This window comes from Mauremys reevesii, linkage group 4 (assembly GCF_016161935.1).
Source record: "Mauremys reevesii isolate NIE-2019 linkage group 4, ASM1616193v1, whole genome shotgun sequence".
Taxonomy (NCBI): domain Eukaryota; kingdom Metazoa; phylum Chordata; order Testudines; family Geoemydidae; genus Mauremys; species Mauremys reevesii.
In genome coordinates this window covers 39,819,485-39,843,230 of record NC_052626.1, presented here as the reverse complement: position 1 = coordinate 39,843,230, position 23,746 = coordinate 39,819,485, and the positions used below count along the sequence as shown (strand labels likewise).

The following is a 23,746-nucleotide window of genomic DNA, read 5'->3' as shown; positions in this document are numbered from 1 at the left end:
TGGGGCCCTGGAGGTATCCCCGGAGCATTTTGGGGTAGGGGTGGGGTTGCTGCTGAGAATTGTATGCAGCTCTTCATAAAAGCGGCATGTCTGTTCACCTGTTGTGGGGCTCTGTTCACCTCCCTTGTCTTCTGGTACGCTTGCCGAAGCTCCTTTATTTTCACACAGCCCTGCTGCATGTCCCTGGGGTAGCCCTTCTCCCCTGGGCAATCTTGGCATAGATGTTAGCATTTCTTCTGCTGGATCGGAGCTCTGCCTGCACGGACTCTTCTCCCCACAAAGCAATGAGATCCACCACCTCCTGTGTACTCCATGCTGGAGCGTGTTTGTGGCCTTAAGTATCCATGATCAGCTGTGCTGGCGAGCTCTCTACTCTGATCAAACAGGAAATGAAAATTCAAAAGTTCCCAGGGCTGTTCCCCGTGTACCTGACTGAGATGCAGTGGAGTTGAAAGTGTTCTCCAGAACGGTTACAGTGGAGCACTGTGGGACACTTCCTGGAGACCAATTCATTCGAATTACACAACACAGTGTCTACACTACCCCCATGTTGAATCAAGCGCTACGCCTCTCACGGAAGTGGAGTACAGAAGTTGACTTTACAAGCCACTTAGATCAGTGGAAGGGACTCAGTAGTGTAGACATATACATGATTAGATTTGATTTAAACGTGGCTTATGTTGACCTAAGTTTATAGTGTAGACCAGGCCTAAGTCTGGTTTCATGTCGGCTGGTTCCTCTTTCTGTTCATTCATTTGAACACTAAGCTTGAGGCGAAGTCCCCGAGAGGAGGAGAACTTATTACTGGATTTCGGTGCTTGCCTGGAATGGATTCTTGATGCAACTGCTGAATTATCAATAATAATTGTAATATCTCATCCTTCTCTATCATCTTTCTCCCTGAATGCTACCATCTCCCTAGCTTGTCATTGTGATGCCCTCACAACCTCCCAGCATAAATCCCTCCAGTGGTTTCCAATCTACTTCTGCATTAAGTTCACACTCCTCCATACTCATGTTCAAGATTCATCTTCGCTCTGTATCTCTCCCCTTCTCTCATGCCATGTCCCATTCCCAATGCACACTCTACTCCTTGCACCTTGAATATCCTCCCTGCACTTAAAAACTAGCTTCTTCCAGCCAATCTTTCAGTGCCAGCTGTCCTTTCCTGTTCCCTTGCCAGCTCCCTAATATATCAAACACGATTATGTTAAAAAGTACACATAAAAATAAAATCAAACCTCCTGGACCCAGCAAGCATGCATAACCTAAGCAATCTAAATGAAATGATCTGGTTCTGTATTCCTCTCTTAGTCTGTATGTTGTCTTTTGTGGATTATTAACTCCTCAGGCAAGGACTGTGCTTAATATATCTATTAAGTGCCATGTATACCTACTCCTGTGTCCCTATTCTTAAAAGATCCCAAAGTCACTTAGAAAGTAACATACAACGGGCAATATGAACAGGGCTCACTTGCTCACCACTGAAATGCAGCCACTACTGGGGTGGAACATGGCGACGTGTCATAGTATTCTACAATATCACAACAGTTTAGGACAGAGAGTAGAGAATCTAATATCAAACTGAAACTGGACAGGGGATCCAGAAAGGAAGAATATATTATTCAAAGCTGGTATTGGGCCAAGTCACCCAGCATAGTACATTCCTAGTCTTGTGGGAAAAGTACCATGGGAACTTTAGTGACCCCAGGTGGTTAATATATCTTATCTAAAAGATGATACCTCCAGCAGCACAGCACCTCCATCACCACACTTGGGCATTGGTTAGATACTTAGAGGGAAGAGTGCCACCTTTTGAATCAGAAGCACTGCTTCCTGCTGCACTGTGAGTTTTTCCTTGGAGGATTCCACTCATGTTCAAATACTGACCTAGCTAGATCCTGCATAGCTTGTGAGATCTCAGAGGCTCACCCCACAGGGGCTGTGACAAGTATAAGTGCATGGAACGAGACTAAATTGGTGATGGTGGGAAGAGAAGCAGGAATTTATTTTGCTTCATTCATTGGCGTTGATGGACTATGCATAGAAACTGACACCATAACTCCTAAGTTGTACCTAACCCATGATTGATATGGCCGCTTACAAGTTCCTGCTTCTCTCCTTTTTAATGAACTTATTTATTCCAGGATTCATTTGATTGATTGGAAAAGGGATCTTGTGTCACACGAGGGGAAAACATATTGAACAGCTCTTGATTTGAATCCAGAGTCTTGGGAAGAGACAACATGTGCAAACCTCTGACGCACAAACCCCACTGTCTGCAATGAAGGATGGTCACCTGGAATGGTGGGCAGGAGGAATTGAAAGGAGAGGCTTTCTCTTTGGGACTGTGTTCAGAGCCCTGCAACAGGTCATAAATTCGAATGACCCCTCTTAAAGGGGGAGCAGTTTCCTTTTCCCTTTCTGAAAACTTGCTTGAATTTATGTGAAGTACAAAACCTGCTGTGGGCCAGTGAGTTTTTTGTTTGTTTGCATTTGTGCATGAAGTGCCATAGAATATTCTAACTGATATTCTTGCAGGAATAGGCCTGACTTGGGTCTGTCTGATTCCAGAAGCGCACTTTCTCCAGACAGATATGATGGAAGATTCATTTTTACATGCACAGCAGAGGGGGAGACAACCCCTTTTCCCTTGCATGGGTGGGCGTTTGGCTGCAGACGGGTGGCCGTCCAACAAACCTAATTACTTCTGGTTTTGCATGAAATTGATTTCCATGCAAGAATACTGAGCTGCTGTGTGTGTGTCTCTCTCTAATGCTTTTCTCTCTTCTCTCTCTTTCTCTTTCCACATCTCCCTTCTGCTTCCCCTGAAAACATCTCGACAGATGTCAATCATATTCCAGGTGAGTGTTATGTTCACTGAGCTGGAAGATTATTCTTGGGAGGTGGGTGGGGTAGGGAGTGAGAGTGGGTAGAAATCTCACCACACTGGCTATGAGTGTTCAGAGCGAATGTTGTGCTGGGCACTGTGGGGGTTGGATTACAAGGTCTTTGTATAGAGGTTCTATATCCAGAGGTTCCCTTGCAAAATTTCTCTTTCGGCACAAAACAAAATAGACCAGTTATAGGGATGCTGTCAAGATAAAAATCAGGTTTTGTAAAAAATTGTTCTCCATGTTGCTAATAATCTGAGACAGATTATTGCATTTGAAAAGCTGAAACATATATTTCATCACTTTATAGTTCAATTTTTTGAATGGTCATTCAAGCTTGGGATGCTGAAACTTGCTTAGTCAGTTTCACTTTCCAGTTATAGTCTGTTCCATTTTCTGGCTCCAGAGCCAAAAGCTGTCGTGTTTGGGTCTCCACCAACACAGATACAGAGTGGGGTTTGGGGGTATTTTTTGCTTAGTAAAAAGTGGTTAAAATATTCCCTGTCACACTGGGGTTTGTAAACTCTTCATTTGGGGCCTTGACAGTTTCCTTTCTATAGCATGTGAATAAATCAGATATGAGAGAGGGAGAAAATGCAATCAAACTGGAGAGTTTATTTTCAGGATCTACCACCACAGATATGTTCTTTCATAGAGAACTCCAGCAGCTAATCCCCAGACCACTCTCTCATCACTGAGGGGGTATGAATCCCCTATCCTGATTTAGTCTCAGAATGAGGGCTCAGTGGGAGTTTGGCCTTGGGCTTGAATGGGAGCAGACTGTGGGTGACTGCTAAGTGGGTCGATCCTTCCCTTCTAAACCATATGCATAACTTGCCAACTCATGATGTAACCCACACACCTCCTGGGCATGGTGTTCTGCCCATCTAGTTGCACTGAGACCACTTAGAGAGAGAGAGATTAATGAGTCTGCTGAACAGCCATATGGCTTTTAGCTCATGCAGTAGAGGCTCATGCCCCAGAGGTCATAGGTTTGATCCCACCTGCCAATGACCGGGGTCTGTTGGCGTTCTAGTGGCACCAGAATTGAACCTGAAAATACTTCTGCATTCCATTTGTTGCTTTTCTACCATTGAACAATCAGATTTTTCAGCTCTGTTAGTTTCATCTCTGTGTGGACAAGTGGTCTGGATAAATCTCACTCCCCCAGCCCTTCTCAGACCCTCTAGTTGGGGCCCCTTACTCATTATAGTTACTTTGTATTCTGTGCGTGAGTATCCAAGGAGGGGGTGTCACCGCATACCCAAAGTGCAGATAATAGGGAAGAAAGAGGCCAGATGGCAAAAAATGGCCCCTTGAGATTCTGCAGAAAGAGAGACTCCACCAGCAAGACTCCTGCAAACAAGGACCACAGGCTTTATCAGCCCCAGTCTGGGGAGTCAAGGAGCTTTTCCCTCTCAGCAGGTCAGATACTTGTCTCTGTTGCATGGAGAGGGAAGGCAGTGCCAGTGGCTAGAGGTGTGTCCAGAGATGATGTGGAAGGGTTGTGGGGTAACAGTCCCCTCCACTGTGCACTGGCGCTGCCTCTGTCCCCATGGCTGGGGTGGAAAGTGGAGTCAGGCTGACAATGGCTCACCGTAGCTTGGTCCCTTCTCAGCCCAGTGGAATGGATGATATTTTGTGCCATACATGGCAGCTGTCTTGTACATTAAAAAAAAAAAACCCAACAAAAACCCATGTGGCTTGAATAGGCTGCAGAGGGTATATGAACAGCCAGATGGGGTGGGCCCAGCCAGGGGTAAACAGGGCAGGGATGAAAATGGTGCTATCATTGCGCTGGGTGGCCTGGAGGGGGAGAACAGACGTACTGAAATCCACAGGCCAGAGTTTTGTTAACCTTATAGCTCTCCAGCTAGTGTGTGAATGGGCTGCACTGCCCTGCCCCCCCATTCTCAGATGTTCTCACAAATGTTTGCACATCGTGTTTATGTCCCCACACTCATAGAATCTCAGGGTTGGAAGGGACTTCAGGAGGTATCTAGTACAACCCCCTGCTCAAAGCAGGACCAATCCCCAGACAGATTTTTGCCCCAGATCCCTAAATGGCCCCTGCAAGCATTGAACTCAGAACGCTGGATTTATCAGGCCAATGATCAAACCACTGAGCTCTCCCTCCCCTCCCATGCATTTAGGCTCAGGATTTCTTGCACGCTTTCTCACATTCTTCTTGTTACGTTCAGACACTTTTTCATGTGCTGCCACACTCATTTTCACATGTTCTCAATTCGATGCTTGCCTGTACCTTATTTTTTGAACTGTGATACAGGTCTATTCCAAGAAGGTCCTACACTGCCCCATCCTGTCCTGTCCGGTCTTCTCCCTGCAGCTTGCACTTGTGTTGCTGCACAGGACTGGGCTTTGTATGTAGAACACAGCCAGGTTTCCTTACCTACAGTAAGGGAGGTTGCAGATCTGCATTTTCTCTGTCCATGCCTGGGGCTTGTTCACTACCTTGTGAGCTAGCCAATCGTAAGCCAGAGAATGGAGCCCAGGGCCCCTGCCAAGCAACCGTTTTAACTGTTCACCGTTTGCAAGACAAATTGGGAATTTTATGAGCTAATGTAACTATTTACCCACAGGCAGCAGAAGGGCTGTAAAGGGCCCATTGATTAATTGATTAATTTTACTTGTTGAATAGACTGGCTAGAACTAATTCCCCAGGAAAACAAGCTCCTGTGAACAGCCTGGTGCTGGCTTCAGCAAAGCACATGTTACAAAGGCTTTTCTTAGGCCAAGCCCCTGCCAGGTGCAGGGAAATGGATCTTATTCAAAGCAAATAGTCACTTTACTTTTAGCATGAGCTCTCAGCTTGTGAGGTCTCTTTGCTGTTAAGAGGGGTCCCCTGGGAACTATGGCTAGCAGCTGGCATGCCCCTCTCCCCTTGAGAATGAGCTTCAGATCCTGCTTGGCTCATTTCACAAATGAAATGAGTTCGTCAGGTGTCAATCTACCCTGTAAATGGGGGCGTTGTCCATTCACACAAGCATCACACAGAAAGCAGTGATGTCCAGAGGTTACAGTGGGACACTGGGAGACAGGGCTCTTGGGGTCTGTGCTCAGCTGGGTCACTTGACTAGCTATGTGGCCTTGAGGGCAAGTCATTTCCCCTCTTGGTGCTTCAGATTTCCTGTCTGTAAATTCGGAATTACAGATCCTGGCTCACCTTCATAAAGTGTCCAGAGCTCTGTGCACTGATATTTTTATCATTGTTAAGTATCAGTTCATGCCATTGAGACCCAATAAAAGTGGGATGAGGATACACAGTTGCCGTGTGAGAGTAAAGCTCTCTTCTTTCTCTTTCCCTGTGGTGATCATTACTTCCCCTGCTCCTCCTGCTCTTTCCCATTGGTCCAGAGGCCTGGGGTGAACAGTAATTTGTTGAGAATAGACCAGTAGATCAGAGGAACTTGTGAGGTGCCTCTATCTTGCTGCTTATGGGGAGAGGGGGCATTTAAAGGGGTAGTGGTGTGGTGCTCTGATATTAGGGTGATTAGCTCTGATACCTATGAGAGACTCATGTCTAAGGGCTTGTCTACACTACTGCATAAGTTGATGTGATTTACATTGCTATGGGGTGTGAAAAAGCACCCCCCCCAAGTGACGTAACCTACATAGACTTAAAGTGGTGTCTGCACCGTGGTATGTTGGCGGGAAAGCATCTCCTGCCAACATAGCTTCCGCCTCTCATTGAGGTGGAGTAATTACATTGACAGGAAAGCACTCTCCCGTCGACATAACGCATCTTCACCAGATGCGCTACGTTGGCGCAGTTGCATCAGTGCATCTGCACCGATGTAGCGTGGTAGTGAAGACGTGCCCTATGTTAGCACTGCACCCACTTGCTTCACCTTCCGTCCCCACCTCTGGGATGGGAGACCTGCTTGGGCCTCCCCAGGATGGTGATATGGGCCTGATTACTGCACATGGTGACAGACCTGCTGAAGGGGATCATTTCTTATGGCTCCGGCTGCTATTAGAATTTGTATTTAAAGAAATAAGTGTGACCTTGTGGAGATACCCTAGTTACTCTGGGTCCTGAGAAAGACTGTGGCCTTGCCTGCATGCAGGGGTAACCAACTCTGTTGTAAGGGCACAGAGGCCCCGACGGGACAGCCATGTTACTGGCTTTTTGAGGCAGAAAAGTCCAGGCCATTTGATCTTCTTCCTTTTCCAGCCTTCATTCCTTTACCTCCTTTTCTTATTTTCATCTGTCCCCAGGGCTTCATTCATTCTCAGCTGCTCCCACTTGCACGCCCATTCACTATGTATGCAGTCCCTTTTGCACACTTATTCTCATGCTCTCACATACACTTGCATAGGCATAAGCCTCTTATCTGAATGGTTCTGCCAGGAACGTGCTGTCTCCAATATCGATTAAATGAGGAACAACTAATTCTGCCAAAAAGGAGACACTGGTTTATAACGTGAGTGCTACCTCCACTGCCCCCTTTCTTTGTCTCCTACTCCCTTGCCTTCTCCCTCAGGATGGCATCCTTTCAAGGTGCAACTCAGCTTGACTCTGCCTCTCAACTTGCTGCCCCTGACAGCCACAAAGTCTAGTCCCAGCCCTGGGACAGAGGAGAGGAATCGCACAGCTGTTGTGTGTAATTGGATTGGAAGTGGGCCTCAGGCTACAATAACCATGTTCAGCTCCTGGCTGGCCCTACTGCTGGGGCCTGTAAGGAGTCTCTTAGCTGCTAGGCATACCACTGATGAATCCAACAAGAATGGCTGTTCCCCAGCCTGGGCTGTAGCTCTGCCTGGCTATGAAAAATGGGCACCATGTGTGCCAGAGGCCAAGAGCTCAGCTCATCATCTGTGCAGGGCTGGCCTGTCCAGCAGAGAGCCAGGCCTGAGAGGAATATTTTACACTTCACCACATCTCCTTCCAGATGGGAGGCAGGGGCTGAGGGAGAGGGTTTCTCCCCCATCACCATCCCATCCCTCTGCCTTGCTTAGTGTGTTGGGTCTGGGATGAGTGTGCTTACCAGGCATCTTTTCTTTTGGGGAAGCTCCAAAGTCCTGTGTGGACTGTCTTGCTGTTTAGGTCTGAAGAGTTCTCAAATCACAAGGGGTGGGGGGGCATGGGGGACAGTCTAGTTCAGAAGGTAGGGAAACTTGTTGCTGCTTCTCCCTAAAAGGAAAGGGCTGCAGAGGGAACTGGGGTGGGAGGATGAGGCAGGGTTTTGGTCCCCTGAGAAGGGTGTGTAAGGTGTTTGGGAAAGGAAAGGTAGGGAAATGGAACCCTCGCTCACTGGAGCACACTTTTCCTGCAGGAGCTGCAACTCTTTTATTAGGGTCCCTGGTTTACGTGAGTTCTACATAGAGCTCAGTAACAGCTACTGAAACATCCTGGAGCAGAGGGGCTTCCGAAAACATAACACCCCTGCCTCATGCACACATTACCATTGCCCCCTTGTTGGCAGAATGGGCCATAGAAAGTGAAGTCCTATCTTGCTCCTGGGGAGCCGGGGGGCTTGATGGACCTTGGCAGACCTGATGTTGGGGACACTTGCCTTGTTGCTGCCTATGCAGTATTTCTCTTCATATATATATATAGTGCTTCTGACTGACTCTGGGGCTATCAGTCTGCCACTGGCATTAAAAGGTAAAAATTGAGGCCCCTGGCCTTAATGCATCAATTCCCCCAGATCCCTGTTAACAGTCTCTTTGTTCCAGCCAAAATAAAGGAATCAACTTCCCCCTCCCCTCACCCGGCCCCACAGCACTGGCCCAGTAAAACAGGACAAGCTATAATTAACTAGAACAAAAGGACTCCATCTTCTTTTGCTGCATCAATCAGTTGTCACTTTACTCTGGGTTTTGTACCCTTCCCCCACCTCTTTATGTTTAGTGGCTTTAATTCCCCCTGTCTTGAGTGTTAAGAACTCAAGTGTAATTTTAAAAAAAAATCTATAGTGCCAAGATTTCCCGTATAACCCCCTTGCAAAGTGCCCCTAATAAGTCTTCAAACACAAGGGCCATTGTTTAATTACATTGCTCTTTTATGTAATTGCACTGTGAAGCTACTTTAAAAAATGTCCTTATGGCTTCATAAGAATCCAGTGTCGGCCCTTGGCACTTTGCGCAATTAGCACCACTTAATTTCTTGACTTTGATATGGAAAGCGGAACAATGCACTCATTTAAAAAAACCCACTTTAATTCATAAAAATGTTACTTTGAGATCTAGGGAGATAAAAATAACCTTTTAAACCATAACTGACTCTGTAACTGGTTTAAACCCCCATCCCCTGCCCAAACAGGAACCAATAGTAAAAACAGGCACTGATCATGACTAAGATAAAAGCAGCTAAGTTTAGACTCATCTGTCCTAGACCATAGTGATGTTGTCGCAATATCAAATGCTGCTCCAAGCAGGTGGGTTAGTGTCAACTTCAGGCTCCCTATATAAGGTGACCCTCAAAAAGTTTGAACTCACTGTGTGCTTCAAAAGCTTAACTCATTGCTTTACATCATCAGTACAGAAAGGTTTCGTGAGCTTTCCTAAGAAGCATTTAGGAATAAGCTTCCTCTATGGGCAGGTTATTCCATAACTCTCCATTACCTGATTTCTTGCACCTTTCTCTGTACCATTTGCTACCAGCCATTGTGGGCAGGGCCGGCTCTAGACCCCAGCGCGCCAAGTGCGCGCTTGGGGCGGCATGTCGCCGGGAGGGTGGCAGGCGGCTCCGGTGGACCTCCTGCAGGTGTGCCTGCGGAGGGTCCGGTGGTCCGGCGGTTCCAGTGGACGTGCCGCAGGCATGCCTGTGGAGGGTCCGCTGGTCCCGCGGCTCGGGTGGACCTCCCGCAGGCATGCCTGCGGATGCTCCACAGGAGCCGTGGGACCAGCGGACCCTCCACAGGCATGTCTGCAGGAGGTCCACCGGAGCCGCAGGACTGGCGACCGCCAGAGCGCCTCCCGCGGCGTGCCGCCCTGCTTGGGGCAGCGCAATTGCTAGAGCCACCCCTGATTGTGGGAGGCAAGATACTGGATTCCTGGTCTCAACTGGTATGGAAATTCTTGGATCCAAGCTTGAGGAAGTTACAGTTTTTTGTAGCTCATTCTCCATTCAAAAGTAATCCTGAGCAAGTCTCTGAAATACATTTTCCATTTTATGCCAGTCTCAGTTTGGATCTCATATAAGTTCAGTCAGCCGAGGAGATATTAACAAGCGCTAACCTAGTGCTGAGACATTGTCAATGCTCAGCAAATATTTCATCATAATAATGACTAGATCTGTGAAAGCTTGGCCACTGTGGTTCGTATGGGTTTGTGCAAACCTTTTTCCAGTTTTATCTTGCCTGGATTTGCAGCCTTCAGGGTTTGAACTGAATTTCTGGTTGAACAAACCGGAGACCGAAAGTGAAACTTGGCTGAAATAGTGCAAGTTTGACCGCAATTTGGGTGGAAGCCAGTAAAACCTCAGAATTTCCTTTAGGGCTTTCCAGGCATGGAACTCCCATTGACAGCAATGGTCGTTGTATGCATGGAGGGCTTGCAGGAGCATGGCCTGATGGTTTCATTTGCCTCCATAACTCAGTCTTTGTCTCCTGAAGGATTCTCTGGCTTTTGAGTTTGGTGTCTACATACCACAAGGATGGTTGCTTTCTAAATAGATACGTAGCTAGAGCTGTGGTAAAACCTGGCCTGACATTCAGGCTTATATGAACTTTCTGGAGGTATGCCTGTCCATTTTAGACCACAGTTTAGCTCTGTCCCACATGACCCTGGGGGGACCTTGCTCTTTGCGTCTTATAAATTGATGTAACAAATGCAGCATCTTGAAACGGAGGTACCAAAAATGTTAAATCTGAAAGGACCTCAACATCATTTCAAGTTTCCACCTCTGTTGTTGTTAGTGTCACTAATTTGTAGTCTCTACTGCACATGTAAAAAGGTTGGTGTCACAAATTAGAGCTCTGCAGGTTGAAGGTTCTGGGGGTTGTTGGTAGGTTGGAGACAGATTGAGATATCTCACTCACTTTGTACTCTCCCAACTCTGATGACATGGGATTCAGTTTTTCAGATGAGCGAATCAGTTATTCATTATTAATATTTGATCTCATGTTTGGGTTGGGAAAGTTTTGGCCTTCTATTTGTAACATAAGGGTCTATGCAAGGATTTCAGATGGGCAAATCAGTTGGGATAAAATAACCTTTCCCATACAGCTTCAAACCAAACCTTTTCCCTTCTGGTTCAAAAATAGTAGCAATTCTTTATTGGCATGTTACTTTTCACATTGCTCACTGGGCTTCCTGTGCCCAGCTGGGACTGGAATATCAGGACAAAAATATTATGTGAGAGGCTGATCTTGTATTTTGGATGTGAGCAGAATCAGGAAGGGCTGGAAATCTTCCTAGGGAACCTTTCTTATGATAATTCCAAATAGGGCAATACCTCCACCAAAAGTTTGGAAGGAACTCCCCAACAGACTTTCTCCCGCACCCCCAGATGGCCAACAATTTGTGCTCTGCATGTCGGGTGCATCGATCAGCAAACCAAATGACTCCCAGCTGCTGCCATCCTCTCCCTTCTCTGACATGAATTGAGGGGTTGAAGCCCAGGTCCTGTCTCAACCCTGGGTCCTGTGGTAGATAGCCATTAGCTGAGTGCCATGCCACCTGTTGTTCACTGATTCACCATTGCTTCAAGGCCTCTTCAAATCATAATGCCTAAGGATCTTGATCTCCTGGGTTGGACAATTTTTTGGGCATTTATCTGAGCTGACAAGAGATTTGCCCTTCCAAAGTAATGGTGCCAGTGGCCATACATGTATCCACAAACCCAGCACTACCTCCTTAACTGCATAAAATTATATAAGTCAATTGTCTTTTAATTTAAAAATCAGAAATATGTTCCATCAAAACAAATCTGCTATGTATATTTATAGTAAAAAAAAAATTAAACAATTGTTTGCTAAACCTATATTGTGTTTCTGATTATTTTTCTAAATCCACAGTAATCTCCCAAGAACATTCAGATATTTGCATTCTTTAAACTTTACAGTTATTAATCCCCTTATCTGGCTTGGAGTTCTCTTTGGGTGAACATTTTCTCTGGATGATCTGGATTTTAGATTCCTGCACCACGGCAAGGGAAAAAATATAAAATATAATTAAAATTATAAATAAATACAAACTTAACATGTTGCTTGTTGAAAAATCTTTCATTCTAATAGATTCATCCAACATCTTGGTCCCTCTGAAATAGTGAACCATTAGCAGCGTTGTTTGACTTCCATAATGAAGGGAGCTAAAACAGTGTGTGCGTGCATGCATCCTCAGTGCAGGGTAGGGTAAGAGATGGGGAGAAGGAGTCAAGGTAAGAGATGAATTGGTCAAGAAAGCAAGTGGGGAGGGATCAGTGATGGTTTGAGATAAGCTTGTTGGAGCTGGAATTAGGCTGCAGTTTTAGATGTGTTAGTGCAGGGTGGTGTGTGGTGCAAAACTGGCTAACTGTAAATGTAAATGGCCACCTAGACTTCTAACTAGCTATCAAAGAAGAAGGTATCATTCAAGCAAGCTCATGCTGCAAAAACTCTGTTAGTCTATAAGTGCCCACAGGATTCTTGCTTTTTTTTTAACACCACTAACACACTACTACCCCTGTGATACTTAACTAGCTATGTGCATACACTAGTTACCAGATTTGCAGGTGCAGTTTGAATTTGTGTAGACAAGTTATGTGTGCAGTTGTGCACCACACATGTTTGAAAATTGGGCCCAAAGTGGATTTTAATTGGGTTTGGCAGTAATGTTGGATGAAAACCAGAATAGAGCTCTTGGAAGAGGGCCCAAGTGCTGCTCACAGGAGGAGAGGAGGCTAAATGAATGTGGTCATCTCACCCCTTTCTCCCCAAATGTGTCTGGCAGCTGAAACTCCAGCACTGAAGTGTGGCTGTACCTCTTGCTGGTTTATCCCTGAGAAGTGTAGAGAATAACTTCAAGGCAGTCTCCACATTGCCACTTGGAGACAAATCTCCAGTAGTTAAGGGAAAGGAATAGGAAAGGATTGGTACTGAAAATAGGCTGAGAGATTCCTTTTTCTAGCGCCTGTGAGATCTGTTTCTAAAGATGGTCTGCTGGGCTTTCATTAATTGTTTGACAGGTGATTATTAACTCTTTAAAATTATGTGCTGAAGCTGCCACGTACATGAATGGGTCCAACTGTGTGTGTACATGCAGTTAGTACAAATGGTTAATCAACAGCCAGCATGGTAGTATATTGGGCTTGCTTCTGCTGACCACCACAACAATGACTCTTAATGTCCAGCTGTAGAGGTTGTCCTTGGTTTCGATCTTCAAGGTTTGTGAGTGACCCCTTGTAGATTAACAGGTGAGCTTCACCACAGGGCAAGGTTCTTCCAGTCCAGTTAACCACAGTTGTATGTGGTATCTTTTGAATCACTAGTCCCAGGGACAGTTCTGCAACTGGCAACGGACTTTCTCTAGTTGTGACACAAGCTTTCCTGCCTGACATGGGAAGCTATGGAATGGATGAGTGTGCACAGTGTGATGCTCATACTTAGTTCATCTCAAGTATGTGATCTCCAATACCAGGAGGTATTGGACTGCATAAGTGATTGATCTGTATCTATCGCTCAACATGTGTGTGTATGTTTATTTGTCTTTCTGCTTTTCTTGTGTTCTTTCTTTCTCACTTCCTCTCTCTCTTTCTCAAAGGCCTCTCACATCTGATGATGAGTGAACAAGGTAAGTCCTTTGTCTTTCCCTTCCTTGCCAGTCAATGGTTACTGGTGATGATGATCTATGCTTCTTTCTGGACTGGGCTTGGCTTGCAGAAGGCAACCTGGTCCATGGCAGAGGATGGATTTGTCAATCAACCACTTGCATTTTACCCCCTTTGTGTTCCCATCACCCATGGCTGTTTGCCAACCTGGGCGGCATTACCAGTGCCCTGGGCAGAAATTCTTGGGGGACTGTAGTAAACCATGGTGCTTGTAATGGGATAGAAACAAATGAAAATAAATTTAAAGGGAGAAAAGGAGAAATGTGCCTCCCTTCCATGCACCATCACAATCCTTTTCTCTTCGCCTTCCTTACTTTTGATGCTTGCTGTAATAACTCTCAGCCCTGCTTGGTAAATGCAGCCCTCGGTGTTGCTTTTTTTTTTTTCTCCAGAGCAAAATTCTTGCAAAAACATGCTAATAGCCATCATGGCATGATTCTAGCTCATTATGCACCCTGGAGAAAATTACATATAATGGTCTGTACATTCTACATCTGCAGCTTAAAATATTCAAATATGCAAGGAACAAAATGCACTGGAAAATGAATTGGGCTAACCCCAGTGAGGGCTACTAATAAGATTTAGGCCTAAATCAGAGTCCACTTTTAAATAGTTCATCCTGGAGTTTGTTACACATTTTGTTACTTGTCTATTGGTTGTGGCAAAATGGGTTTACTGGTCCCATCCTGGGCACTGGGCTACGATATGGGGACTAGAGAGAGAGAGAGTGGAGGAGGTGGTTCTTTAGAGCTTTGGACTGTGTCAGTGTTTTAGTGTCAACCTCTCATTGGCATGTAGGAAGCTCAATAAGGATGGAGCAGCACTGAGATGGATTCCTGTCTCACTTAGACAGTAATGAAATAATTAATGACCTAGGCAAAGCTGCTGAAGAAATGAACCCACAACATTCCAATATCCAAACTTCAGCAGAAAAATCCAGCAGGTGGTTGGATGCATAAAAGAGGGAGTAAGTTTCTAAGTGAACGTTTGTTTGACCTCTGAATACAGGCTTGGTAAGTCTACCTCTGGAATAATGTGTACAATTTTGGTTGCCCAGATTAGAAAAGGATATCCAGCCATCAGAGAGTTTAAAAGAGGTAACAAATTGGAACCTAATGTCTGGAAAGTCTCATGGTTAATCAGATTTACCTGGAGAAAGTGGACTTTGTAAGGAGACCTAACCGCTTCCATGTCTTAAAGGGGATGTACATGATTTAGGACATGATCTGTTCTTCTACAGTACAAATGATTATATCAAGCGATGCACCTGGTCTTTAGATTGCAATTTTAATCCTGGTTGGTGTAAGGAGTCACATTACCCAATCTGGCCTGCGTCATGGCCCACAACTCTGTCCATAGCTACTTGCCCGGTGAATAGTCTAAAAGCTATTGAGCTCTGGCATCACAGGCCATCATCCTTTATCCATCTCACATCAAGGAAGAGTGGCTTCTCTTTTCTTGCCAACCAATTCTCTATCATTTCACTCTAATAAGTATCAACTGTATATATGTGCATAATATATACATTATCATGTGTAAATGTACATGTGTGTATAAACATATATTATATGCTGTGTCAATGTAATATACAAACACTGTGTGCCCGGAGAAGTTCTGCAGCGTTTCTCATCTCACTCCACTATTGGTATGTGGAAAATATTTAGCAAATATATTTCCACAAGATGTTTACCCTGCCTAATGTGGTGTTGCCCCTGTTTTGCATTTGATGTGGAGTGATGTGTCTTATTGAAGTGCTATTGCATGGGCGGTTTGCATTTCTCTATAGAAAATCAAACCAAAGACAAAGAGCTTAAACAGACAGTGGCTAGTCACACTGTCCATTGTTTAAGTATCACGTTGTTTAGTTGTGATGTGTTTTCCCTTTTCAAAGTATTTCATTGCGTGGTGCTGTTTTTGTGCTGTGTGTGTTTTATGTTCCTGTTATTGTTTTTGTGAGTGTGCTCAGTGACCTTATATTTTATCCTTCCTCCTGCTCTTTTCACTTGCCTCCTCCATGATGGACACGCCTCCGTACCTCTACTTAACTGGATGCACAACTTCCTATCTATAGGTAGAAGTAAAGGTAGAGATTGCTTTCTTTTAATTTTAAATCTTGATCTGCTATTGAAATGTTCATGTGTCATGGGGGAAATTTTATTTCTATGAATATGGTTCACATTAGAACTTTAACTAAAAGAGAACTCTCGTCAGCCTTTTCTTGTTGCTTTATCTAGAATTATGGAAGGTGATATTTATTAAGATTAATGCCTCATCTTTGTCTCAAAGGCTCTAGGTGTCTCATCATTTATACTGCAATGTGGGCTATACAGAGTGGCAAATGTTTTGTAGTTTAAGAAGCCAGGGCAAAATTTCTGACAATCTGTTTCACACAAGACAGAGCCAGAAGGGCAGGGGCCAGTTAGCTGGCACTGATGTCCCTGCCGTGTTGGGATGATACCATTGCTGGGCATTTTGACATTGACTACAGTTGGAGCAGGATCAAACCATAAACATTGGAGGGTGGCAAATCAAGTTCTCTTTAACTCGGGTGGAATTTTGTGCTTTCTTGCCTGTTTTCCTTTAGTTCTCTGAGTCTTTTAGGTGAAAAAACCCTGTTTTTCCCCCCAAAGGGTACTGAGATGTAAGGAGCGGTAGGGGGAGATGGGGAAGAATCAGAACGGCTAAATGGAGGATCTCTTTTGCACCTCATTAAAGCAAAGTGAACAAGGTGACTCCAAACAAAGTGATGTGTGACTCCAACTTGCCTTTCTGCAGTTCACACTTATTGGTAGCATGCAGCAGGGCAGTCATCCATCCCTAATCAAAACTGTCAAAAAAGCTAAGCGTTGCAAACCTGCTGTGGATCTCCAAATGGATTAAGTGTTTGGAAGATGAGAGAGAAGGGAGTGGAAAATTAATTGATAAGTTGTGAACACTTACTTAAATAAAATCAACCCCTTTGTCCTAGTTCCCTACCAGCGCTTTTACAGAGTGATTAACAGACTTCATTGTCCTGAGGCCTAGTGCCTAACAAATACATTGCTGGAAAATCTGCCCAGTTGAGCTGGCGTGGTCTGGACACAGTGGAGTCTCATACTTGTTCCTGAGCCTATAAGGAACTGGGTGCTGAAATGTCCAATGGAAATGGTATCACTGTGAATTTGGGAGAATGGAGGTGCTGAGGGATTTGCTCACAACGAGCCTTCCTTTGAGGGCACAAATCATCTGTGCCTGGTTACCAGTTATCTTTCCTGTGATTCCTGAATTCCACATATCCACTTGGTTCGGCAAACAGTCTCTCTCTGTAGTGACACTAGGTATTACAGCCTGTCTTTTTTCTGATGTATTTGTATTTATTGGGTTCTTAATGATTTGTCAAATTATTTATGTTAATCTGTTGGTTGGGCTGAAAAATTTCCACCAGCTGTTTATAATTTTTGTTCTGGCTAGAAAAAAATAAATTATTTTAAAAAATGTATTGGCTTCATTAGTTGCAGCTCCTAAGTATGCCTTCTTCTGTATTCCATTCAAGGTTCCTGAGGTGTTCTAGTTAGGAAGAAGTGCATTCTACACCCACCTGTATGCATTATTAAAAGTGTAAGCTCCTTAGGCCAGGTGTACGCTACAGAATGCTACTGTGACTGAACACAATTGCCAACAATCAAATTAGTTGACACAGTGCTGAACGTGATTTAGCGGTCAGTGTGGACTAAATCTCTTGTTCAGCCAACCATGATTACCCACTTATCCCATCCTTTGGGTGGGGGGTGGTAATGTTCTGTAGTGTAAACAGGCCTTTTAGGACTCAGGCAAAACTCTCACGGAAGTCTGGGATTGTGGACCATGGGAGTATGTGGTCCACAGTGAATTCAGGTGTTATGATGAAATAGAATGAAAATGGTAAATTGTTTAAATTCCTAGCAAACTTCAGTTCTGGTTATAATGATCAGCTGCTTAAAGTGTCATAATTCTGTGTGAGAAATAACTTAACTTTGAGAGTGTTCAGCTGTGTATATGTAACCACATATGTTCTACAGCCTGCAGAAAAGGCAATCCAGAATGCACCCATGGATGATCTTGGAAGGTCCATGCCACATGCACAGGCAAAGGTTGCATAGAATCACAGAAAGGTAGGGCTAGAAGGGACCTCGGTAGGTCATCTAGTCCACTCCTCTGAACTCAGGAAGGATTAAGTATTATCTGAAGAGAAGAATGAGGAGGGATTTGATAGCTGCTTTCAACTACCTGAAAAGAGGTTCCAAAGAGGATGGATCTAGATGACAGAACAAGGAGTAATGGTCTCAAGTTGCAGTGGGGGAGGTTTAGGTTGGATATTAGGAAAAACTTTTTCACTAGGAGGGTGGTGAAGCACTGAAATGGGTTACCTAGGGAGGTGGTGGAATCTCCTTCCTTAGAGGTTTTTAAGGTCAGGTTTGACAAGGCCCTGGCTGGGATGATTTAGTTGGGGATTAGGTCCTGCTTTGATCAGGGGGTTGGACTAGACGACCTCCTGAGGTCCCTTCCAACCCTGATATTCTATGATTCTATGACCATCCCTGACAGATATTTAACTAACCAGTTCTTAAAACCTTGAATGATGGAGATTCCACAACCTCCCTAGGTAATTTGTTCCAGTCCTTAACCACCCTTACAGGTAGGAAGTTTTTCCTAAAGTCTAACCTCAATCTCCCTTGCTGCAATTTAAGACAATTACTTTTTGTCCTGTCCTCAGTGGATAAGGAAAACAATGCATCACCTTCCTCTTTAAAACAACCTTTTATGTACTTGAAAACTATTATGTCCCCACTCAGTCTTCTTTTCTGCAGACTAAGCAAATCCATTTTCCTTATAGGTCATGTTTTCTAGACAAGTCTCCAGATCTTTCCTGAAGCATGGCACCCAGAACAGGGGACAGTAGTTCAGTTGAGGCCTTATGGGTTATCTGAATTTGTAAATCATCTTCAAAAAGTGCATTCAGTTCATGACTCTGTTTGTCAGTCATTGGGGGCAACCACCAGTGAATCCCACATCTTGCATTTATGGGTCCTCCTGCAGTAAAATGTTTCTTCTTCATCTCTTGCTTTCAAAGGCTGCAGGACTTTTTCCCCAGTGCATTCATGGAAAGCTGAAGATCACATCTGGGTATTTTTAGGAGTTAGTGGTATTAGCAGACAAAAAAGGAGATGAGACAAAGTGGGTGAGGTAATATCTTTTATTGGACCAACTTCTGTTGATCCATGCTTTTGAGCTTACATATAGCTCTTTTCCAGATTCTGAAGAAGAGCTCTATGTAAGCTCAAAACCTTGTCTCTCACTGATGGGAGTTGGTCAAATAAAAGATATTACCTTGTTTCTCTAATATCCTGGGACCCCTATGGTTACAACAATACCGCAAGCTACAACAATACTACAAGCTGAGTAGATGTGTAATGCTTGTGATTACATCAGACCCTTGAAATCGAAGAGAAAACTGGTGGTCATAGAGGTAAAGTAAATGTATGATCATCAAATTCAAGGAAGGGTGGGTAAGATTTTTATTTATTTTGGCTTGGATTGTGGTGCCAGTCTTTTCGTATGGAGGAGGGACATGTGAATTACAGAATAATTATGTTGTGTTTATTTCCCTATCCCTTTCTACACATATACATGATATAAAAATAAATCATAAATATTCAACTGTAATTTGAGCTGGAGTTGATATCTAGTCACATTCTTCTATATCAATTGTTTTCTTGAAAGCCATTGGTTAAGCACACGATAATTCGCCTTACCACTACCCTTCACTATAAATTCTCTTATACTTGCAGAGTTTTTCCTTTTATTGTCACTGTTGGTTTGGCTTAAGATTCTATTGAGATTGGTCTCCAAAGGAAATGGGCCAAATTCATCCCTGGTGTGATGCCGTTGGTTTTCATGGAGTTGCATCAGGAATGAATTTGACCTAGTGGATGGAATCCTGGCCCCATTGAAGTCAGTGGCAACATTCTCACTGATTTTGGTTGGATCAAGAGTTCACCCAATGAATTGAAATGATACAAAAATACAGGGAGATTAAGTACAATCCTGGTAAAGTAACTGGTTTCTAGGCTATCCTGTAACAGAAGAATGCTCAAAGTGTATCCATAGTGCCACATACAACCCCAATCCTAAATGTCCTAAAATACTGTCTGTGTTCCTTGCCTTTTTCCCCATCCATAAATGTGAGGTCAGGGTGAAAAACTGACCAGCTGCAGGTTTTTATTGCTGTCCAATTCAAACATGAAGTGTAATTTCTCCCCATCAAGGAGGAGGAAGAAAGAATAAGCACATAGCTTGTATATGGCTTATTTTAGTTTAGTTTGTTTTGTTTTATTTTCAAATGTGTACTACTAGGGCCTGAAGGCACCTGGTAAATTGCCTGTGTAGCCTCAGCATGTCAAAAGTCTGGTCATCTTCCTAGCCCAGGCTAGTCTTAATCCAGGTAAATCTGTCAGACTTTCCAATATTGTGTTTACTCTTTTTGGGTGGGATAGGGTTATTTTTCTAACACCATGTCATAGTGTTGAATGGGAGGTGATGGCAAAGAAGAAAATTTGACCTTCTTTTGTGGCCTCTGATGTAAATAATTACTGGAGTTTAACCAATGATTTGCAAAATCGTCTCCCGTTCTTTGCCAATAACACCTCTCGGATTTAAGAATCCTGTGAGTAAATTTGGCTGAGTAGCCAAGGGTTTATGCAAATGTTTAAGTGAAATGCCAGTAACTAATTATGAAGAGAGACTCATTTATGCTCTATAAATATCTAATATAAGACAGGGAAAAAAGACACCATTACATTTACATTGGCAGCCTTGTCTGTGCTGCTTAAACTGTTGATTTGTCCTGTCAAACGTCTGACATGTGTTTGTGCTTTAAAAGTGAATGTGGATTTTCTGGCTTCCCCTCCCCCTTACCTCTTCTCGTTCTGATTTTTTGAAAATCTGTGTGATTTTTTTTCCCTCACTTTTAAAAGAAAGTAAAAATAAATTGCTTGGTTTATTGGGAGGATTTTGATTTTTGTTTATTTACTTCCTTTTAGTGGTGCTGTTTAAAAAAGTGAAACACTTTGTTTTATGGTTTGTAAATGTCCAATCCATCAAAACAATAGGCTGGAACTGGGTCATTTTAAACATGGAGTTACCTGTCAGTGAGTCACCTTTAAATAATTAAAACGTGTGCTGTGGATTTCTTACTTTACCCAATCACAGACTATTTTTAATTTGTATCTAAGATCCTTTATATATATTTAGAAATGGTCAACATTTTCCTTCCAGATTTCAAAATCTGAAGGGGAAAAAAAAAGATTTTTTTTCGCAAAACTTTTATCCTGTTTTTGTTTACCAATAGAGGTGGAAGACATTTTCTGAATATCAGAATTCTTTTGAAAATTTTCATCAATTTTTTTGAAATTTGATTAACAAAAAAGGACCAAGGTTATGCAAAAATGTTGCAAAATGTTTTCCTACATTTTAACCATATATTTTAAATGCAGACAGATTAGTTATTACAGTATGAAATCTCCAGACAAAACCATGGTTTTTGCATATGAAAATGTGTGTATATAGTTACATGTGTGTGCATGCAAAATATATAATAACGTGTTAAATGTTTGGCAATTTATATATAATTTTAAATATCTTATTTACTGTCTCATTCTCCTTTTTTGAACTTGTATCTTTTATATGTGAATAATCAGCTGACTCTTGATTGGCTTTAATTTTCATTAAGAAGAATGATTCCTCTGAGAGTTATAAACATCCTGGTTGCATTGTGTGTAAACAGCAGCAAAAATATTGTCCTCTTATGTGGTATTGTAGTCTGCTGTTTTTGATGGGGCTCAGGTTTCACGCTGCACAAAGAGAGTATTTAATTGATACCAACTGAAAGCCTCTTTTTTTTTTTTTAAGGTATTCAGTGGTGTGTAGATGCGAAGGTAGAGAAACAGGCCATATGTTTTGTAAAAGCCAGGCTAATAGCACTTTTGATGGACGTCTGATTTTTAAAGTGCTGTATCTTTCATTAAAATTTACATGTAAAGTAAGGGCAAGCGTGGTGACATGAAAGCTAATGCAACTTGCACATCTTGACATAATAACAATCACAAGAAACTGGAGATCCCAGATGGCAGCTTGGCCTTTGCCATCCTTTTAATAAGCTACTAACTGCTAATTATTGCACTCTTTTGGGCAAGTTAATTTACTGTTGACTTTTAAAGAGACACTGTGCCTTTTCCTGGCAGATATTTAGTCCTTTCAGTTAATGTTTTAAAGTGTTTTTTCCCTGCAGGTTGGAGTCTTTCCAGTGGACAGTAACAAAGATGCAAAGCAGCAGAGAGGGGAAAAAAGATAATAATAATGTTTTTCCTTTGTAAATACAGTATGTATGTTTTATCTTTGCTAGGACACAGTTTTAGAATTGAAAGGGAAGCTGGCAGGTAGGTTAGAGCCTGAATTTAATTTTTGTATTTAAATTCTTTTTTTCTTTTTTTTTTAAATTAGGGTTAGCTTTATGATTTTTTTTAAATAAGTGATTAAAATAAAAGCAAAGCTTTTCCTTAAATGTGGGAAGCCCTAATAAACCAAACAGACATTGACTAGTGCATGAGAACCTGAGAGTGGAACTGACTAGAAACAGAAAGTGATACTGCTTCAGCATTATTGCTGGAGTTGAATGAAAGGCAAAGTGTAAACGTACAATCATTAATGATTAAGTGTCCATTGGATTTTTGAAATTTTATTTTCTTTTAATATTCCATGTGTGGTCGTAGTAATGCAGAGAAGGGGAACTTATCTCTGTGGTTTTTAAAAAAAATAAAATCTGATTTTTCTCTGCATCTCTTGAAAGGTGCTATTAATAAAGAGGCCAGTACAGGATGAAGTTTTGAACTGAGAATGTATTTAGGAATAAAGGAACAGCTGCTGTTTAAATGGACTCTAATTCTGACAGTTAATGCAGTTTTGTGAATGCATGATTCTCTGTGATAACATTTGGGAGGAGTGATGGTGGGTAATAGCTTATTTCCTGGGCTTTATGGTAATGCGCAAAGTGATGATAATGTCATCAGAAACTGAAATAGGCCCCTTGTCTTACACAACAGACAGCCCTGCAAAATATGAAACCCAATGAAAAATGCAGGTTTCTTGCTTTTAGGCCCATTGTGGCCTTTCATGGATGAGAGTGATAACATTACAGCTGAACAGTTGATAAAATATGTGCTGTGTAAGCTAGATCCGATGCATCGTCATGAATACTCAAAAACAGCAGCCTTGTTTGCAATGCTCTGCCTGATGGTAAATATTGTGACTGGAGATTAGCTGATAATATGCTATACAAATGGTTGCAGAATCATTATTGCAAAGATTGTCATCCTTTTGGTAGGTGTGTAATACTACCCACCCCTCTCCAGTATTTTCACTCTTTATGACTAAGGGCCAGATTCTGCAAGGTGCTGAGTGCCCTCCACAACCACTGAAGTCAAAAGGAATTGAAGATACTCAGCATCATGGGTGGGTGCTCTGCACCTTCCAGGATAAAGCACCATAATGTCTATTTCAGTAGGCTTTTCTTTGAGATGCCATCTATGCATTGTTTACATGCATGGTGCCGTGGCAGTTTTATTAGGAGCCATAGTCTCCTTTGCATTGGCGCGACTCCTGTTGAATCAGTGGAGTAACACTGATACAAAACTGGATTAATGCAGTAAGAATAGGGCTCTAGTTGGACAGTGGTCTGGGGAAATATGGATCATTCTCACTAAACGATGCTCTTATTCCTGCTCTTGTTAAAGTCAGAGATGGCAGTATATTTAAAAGAAACAAATGTATTAAAACAATTTCTTGGGGTAAGGCTCCAAACACAAAATAGAACTGGTGCTTTGAGAATTTGTGTGTACAATTGTTACCATTAAAATGTCAGCAGCATTTTTCAAAAGTTACCACACAGTGGTGTCTGAGATGCCACATTTCTCTCCTTTATGTAGAATAAGAAGAGTCTCTGTAGCATGTGTTGATAAGTGCTTACTTTTTAACACCAACCACTGTCTGTGTTGTTTAAAGACAT

General features: G+C 42.9%; 1 protein-coding gene across 7 annotated transcripts in view; it reads left to right on the top strand.

Annotated features, from left to right (window-relative positions):
• NRXN3 (neurexin 3) overlaps nucleotides 1-23,746 on the top strand; it is a 1,505,977-nt gene that overhangs the window by 204,582 nt on the left and 1,277,649 nt on the right. For 6 of the 7 annotated variants that reach the window (XM_039537764.1, XM_039537767.1, XM_039537763.1 and 3 more), the window contains 3 exons: nucleotides 2,847-2,864; nucleotides 13,602-13,631; nucleotides 15,740-15,751. In XM_039537764.1, the coding sequence (XP_039393698.1) occupies nucleotides 2,847-2,864; nucleotides 13,602-13,631; nucleotides 15,740-15,751 (60 nt within the window). The remainder of the gene's footprint in view (nucleotides 1-2,846; nucleotides 2,865-13,601; nucleotides 13,632-15,739; nucleotides 15,752-23,746) is intronic. The other variant, XM_039537769.1, reaches the window with a different exon arrangement.